General features: G+C 41.9%; 1 protein-coding gene across 1 annotated transcript in view; it reads right to left on the bottom strand.

Moving 5' to 3' along the window:
* Window positions 1–1,242: 1,242 nt before the first annotated feature.
* The window catches only part of LOC135480475 (F-box/WD repeat-containing protein 5-like), a 31,607-nt gene continuing 27,805 nt past the window's right edge, over window positions 1,243–5,044 (bottom strand). The window contains exon 8 of the mRNA XM_064760314.1: window positions 1,243–3,896. Coding sequence (XP_064616384.1) covers window positions 3,674–3,896 — 223 coding nt within the window. The 3' untranslated portion in view covers window positions 1,243–3,673. The remainder of the gene's footprint in view (window positions 3,897–5,044) is intronic.

Here is a 5,044-nt window from a genome sequence, read left to right as displayed (position 1 = left end):
AGACGACACCTCACGCAGTCACATTTCAAAAGCCTTTGTTATGACCCGACCGGGGTTTGATCCCAGGTCTTCCAGCTTCCAGGGGGACGTGTAGAGAAAAGAGCATCTCCCCTATACTACTCTGTCGAAAGCATAAGTACACACTCACAAAGACCCCTTTAACTGTGTATGGCTGACATGTCTCTTTATTCAAATAGCACGAAATAACATAATAGGGCTCCCGACTCCTCAAAGCGTTTTCACGAAGATAACACAGGTGTGTAGCAATAAAGTTTGCGACGCTACAGAGGGGGCCCTATATTTTGGACAAGCACTTGTATATATACAGGTCAAGGCACAACACTGCTAAACAAATAACACACATTTAGCAAGAAACCTGTCTTTAAAGATGACTCGGATGGAACGATTATACATGTGCACTAGATTCTTTGATACCCTGACTGCTCAACATTCAGTCCACAATTAACATCAGCCCACAGACGAAAGAGTCAAAATACATGTAGAGATATACGACAGATGGCACATTACCGTAATAACGTCACCTTGCGTCAATAACGTAACCTTCAGTCAAAACCTCACCTTACGTCAATGTCAAATTACTTTAATAATGCGCCTTACGTCAATAACGTCGCCTTACGTCATAAGCCTCACCCTGCGTCAATAACGTCACATTACCTTAATAACTTCGCCTTACGTCAATAACGTCACCTCACGTCCATAAAGTCACCTTACGCCAATAATGTTAGGAGAAAAATAGCTTGTCCACAATGCGGGAGCCAAGACAGGCATGTAAAGCAGAAGATCTCCAACATGGCTCCCGTATCAGGAATGTAATCTGAACACCGAAACAAGATATGATCAGCAGGCAAGAGTGTTCAGCCTTACAGACGATCAATATCAAATGGAGTAGCAATTCTCGGCAAAGACTGCCAAATTTATTGTACCATCTCACCATATGTATCTTTATACAGAATATATACAAACTATTAACATACATGTTAAAACACATGCCTAAAGCAGAATAAATAAAAATAACTTTTTATTCACAACTTTGATTCACTATTACCCCAAAACACCTTTCAATCACGTGTTAAAACAAGGAACGCGTATAATCTCAACACGAAATAGAGCAGATTCTGCATTGCAGGCATCGGCCACAAGATGCAACAAGTTTAAAGGACACGGTAGATGTAAAAGCAATCTGGACTTTTCACATGACTTACATAATTAATACTAATCTGAATGTGTGACCATCGGATAAGGATAATCGGCATATTGCCGACTTTCTCTTAACCTTGTGAAAAAGTAAGATCATAATACTAATCCAGAAACTAGCTCATTCATTCAATTTTTTTTCATCCAAGTTTAAATGCTAAAGATAATACTTTTCAGGCCTAGTTCCAAACACAATGATCGTAGCTTAAATATGTGACCACACGAGGAAAATCGGCGGGCAAAGTAGGAAAAAATGTATGACCACACGGGGCTAATCGGCGCGAAAATGCGACAAAATATGTGACCACACGAGGAAAATCGGCGGGCAAAGTAGGAAAAAATGTGTGACCACACAGGGCTAATCGGCGCGAAAATGCGACAAAATGTGTGACCACACGGGGCTAATCGGTGCGAAAATACCACAAAATGTGTGACCACACGGGGCTAATCGGCGCGAAAATACCACAAAATGTGTGACCACATGAGAATAATCGGCGGGAAAATAGGAGAAATTCAGTCTGAAGGGCCCATGTATGTCCGACTGCTGTGGTAGCGCCGTGTCAATGCCTATCCTAAGGCAATTATTCTGTAGTACTGAATTTGTTTCACGAACATTTTCGAGCTGCATTTTGGACCCGTTCAGTGGATGGAGGTCATAGTACAAGGTACCTGTAGGTCATGTTGAAGTATATAATGCTTCGAAATTTTCTTCCACATTCACGTTCTTATTTTCGCCTTCTGGGATTGCTTTTTGTTTTTGTTATTTTTTTTTTTTCATTGAAACGGTCAAAACTCACATCCTGTCCTCAACAGCTGATTCTGTCTGAGATGCTAAAAACATATCCAAACATGGATGCTTAACACATACTGTGGACCCCTGGATGCCATCAGTGCCACAGGTAAATTTCCACTTAAAAGGCAAAGCTTCTAGGACACATTTAAGCCAAGCAATGCTCTAAATGATACTAAAGCATGACAAATGGCAAGGATGTGTTATCTGAAAGTTTAAATGGAAAGGTACTTGGCAGCGGTTTTCTTTGATAATTCTGCAACAAAAAAATGCTATTAACAACTCCAGCAAAATGCGTAAGTAAATATGTGACGCAAATCAAATACTGGCATGTTTTTAACAACAAAAAATTAAAATGCGTAGGTGGTATATATGTTCCTTTTTTGATGGAAATAGCGCCGGATTCACTCAACTCCCATGGACGAGGAACCGACTTAGGTTCCATACTCGGGACACGAACATGGCGGCGGCACCTGCAGACTAAAATCCCGAATGACACCAGCAATGCATGCCCCATTCCTCAGTGTTAAACCTGTCAAAACATTCAGTCATTTATTTACTTGATTTTCAGAAAATCACGTTGAACAAAAACGCGTTGAAACCCGCAGAAGCTTTGTGGCAGCTGTCTGTGTCTAACATCAACTACATGTACTCGGTACCCCGCAACAACCCATCAACACGTACAACTGCAACAACAACAACGTATTTAACACAACGTATGGCACACACATCCAAATATACAACAAAAGTACTCTTACAGTTTGGGAGAAATTTGTCACGTTTGCTTTTAACCACAGGACAGACCATGTATATTTAATCATCACCAGGGTTCAGTTCCATGAAGCCTATCACAATGTACTGTTAAGAAGCTTAGCTAACTGCACTTCATGTCTCTAAATTACACAAAGTGGTGTTATTCCAGGTCTTACTAGTACTTGCATGACAACACGTCGCTTTTTGAAATTTGCTCTGGCGCTCGAATAGTCTTGGACTGCTTTCACTCACCTAGGTAGGGAGCATTGTAAGATTTCGGAAAACAGTCAGTTACTAACCTTTCTAGTCTGAACAGTCACTCCTTTAGAATGTTTAGGGTTCTATAGCACGTGACTTAAAATCCTGAGCTGTCGATCAACCGGAGATAAATATCCATCCATATTTCATCAAGCTCAACACGCCCGCTGGTTACTTAGTCAAGTGTGTTTCATGAAACCGGAACCTGGCTTTTATCCTTAATAGTTTGTAATACGTATTTGAAAATTTTAAATTTGATCGGAGCGCTCACTTTTAGACATCACGATATCTAATTAAAACACTCAAAAAGATGTTGTTTGATATACATTTACATGTGAATTCACAAAGATCACAAAGAGAACACGTTGGTGACTTTGTCAAATGGGGCCTTTTCTTGTAACAATGGCTTCACAGTCCCTATACAACAAAAGTACATGCATTTACGATGTTTTACGTCTGGTGTAACAGTACCAATCAGATACAAATTAAACATTCTGTAAAACTGGAAGTTGTGTATGGCGCTTAACATCTCGCAGATGTCTAAATCCATGCACTTGCAAGTATTACAGATAGGCAGTTCTGTTGAGCAAGCTTCGTCAGGATCATGGTACACAAAACTCATGACACAGGTGACCTCCAAACACATGGGAACACGATTCAAGTCTCGTACTCCATCTTGCTTCTGTCTTCCAGCTTCACTTGTCTCTCTCTGTTCTTGGATCTCCAGATCTTGATTGTGGCATCGTCACTCACAGTCACCAGCATCTCGGGGTCCTTTGGGTTGAAGGCAACAGCGTTGACCACGTCGTTATGTTTGTACCGGCGCACGCAAAGCCCGTAATGCCGATCCCACAGGTACCCATGGCGATCTTCCGCACCACTGGAACAAGAGCATCAATCTTACATAAGTTTGCAATTCAGCTTTCACGTGACTGTAACAGCCATTACTAATCACTCTACCACATGTGAGCCACGTCCACACTGTCCAACGTGATACATCCCCCATCAGTAAAAACCCTACGTCATTTTAGCCACGTCCACACTTTAGCTTCGTGTTTTGATATGTTTGTTTATGATTTCAAATTGTGCTTGACGCCGTATTCAAGCGTCGTGTTATGTTGTCCAGAATGTTGGTGTCACCTCCAAACTGCAGAAACAAACGCCTATCAGCAAGCCAATTTCCCTCCAATTATCAAAATTATGAAGGCGTAAAAACAGGATTTATTAATTCATTTATCTGACTGGGCTCTTTGACGTGTTCAAAACTATTTCACTGATAAGACGACGTCCAGAATTATGGTGTAAGGAAAACGGTCAATTCCTGGGAGAGCCCTTGACCATTAGCAAGTGGGAGGTTTACGCATGCTAGCCACCAAATGTTCCCTGATGAAGAACAGTAAGGACGAGGCTTTACACTGAACTGCACACAGGTAATCAGACAATGGTTGGGTGATGATGGACAGTAAGGACGAGGCTTTACACTGAACTGCACACAGGTAATCAGACAATGGCTGGGTGATGATGGACAATAAGAACGAGGCTTTACACTGAACTGCACACAGGTAATCAGACAATGGTTGGGTGATGATGGACAGTAAGGACGGGCTCAATGAACTGCACGCAGGTAATCAGACAATGGCAGGGTGATGATGGATAGTAAGGACGAGGCTTTACAATGAACTGCACACAGGTAATCAGACAATGGCAGGGTGATAATGGACAGGAAGGACGAGGCTTTACAATGAACTGCACACAGGTAATCAGACAATGGCAGGGTGATGATGGATAGTAAGGACGAGGCATTACAATGAACTGCACACAGGTAATCTGACAATGGCAGGGTGATGATGGACAGTAAGGACGAGGCTTTACAATGAACTGCACACAGGTAATCAGACAACGGCTGGGTGATGATGGACAGTAAGGACGAGGCTTTACAATGAACTGCACACAGGTAATCAGACAATGGCAGGGTGATGATGGATAGGAAGGACGAGGCTTTACAATGAACTGCACACAGGTAATCAG

This window comes from Liolophura sinensis, chromosome 13, assembly GCF_032854445.1.
Source record: "Liolophura sinensis isolate JHLJ2023 chromosome 13, CUHK_Ljap_v2, whole genome shotgun sequence".
Lineage (NCBI taxonomy): Eukaryota > Metazoa > Mollusca > Polyplacophora > Chitonida > Chitonidae > Liolophura > Liolophura sinensis.
This window is presented reverse-complemented; position numbering and strand designations above follow the sequence as displayed.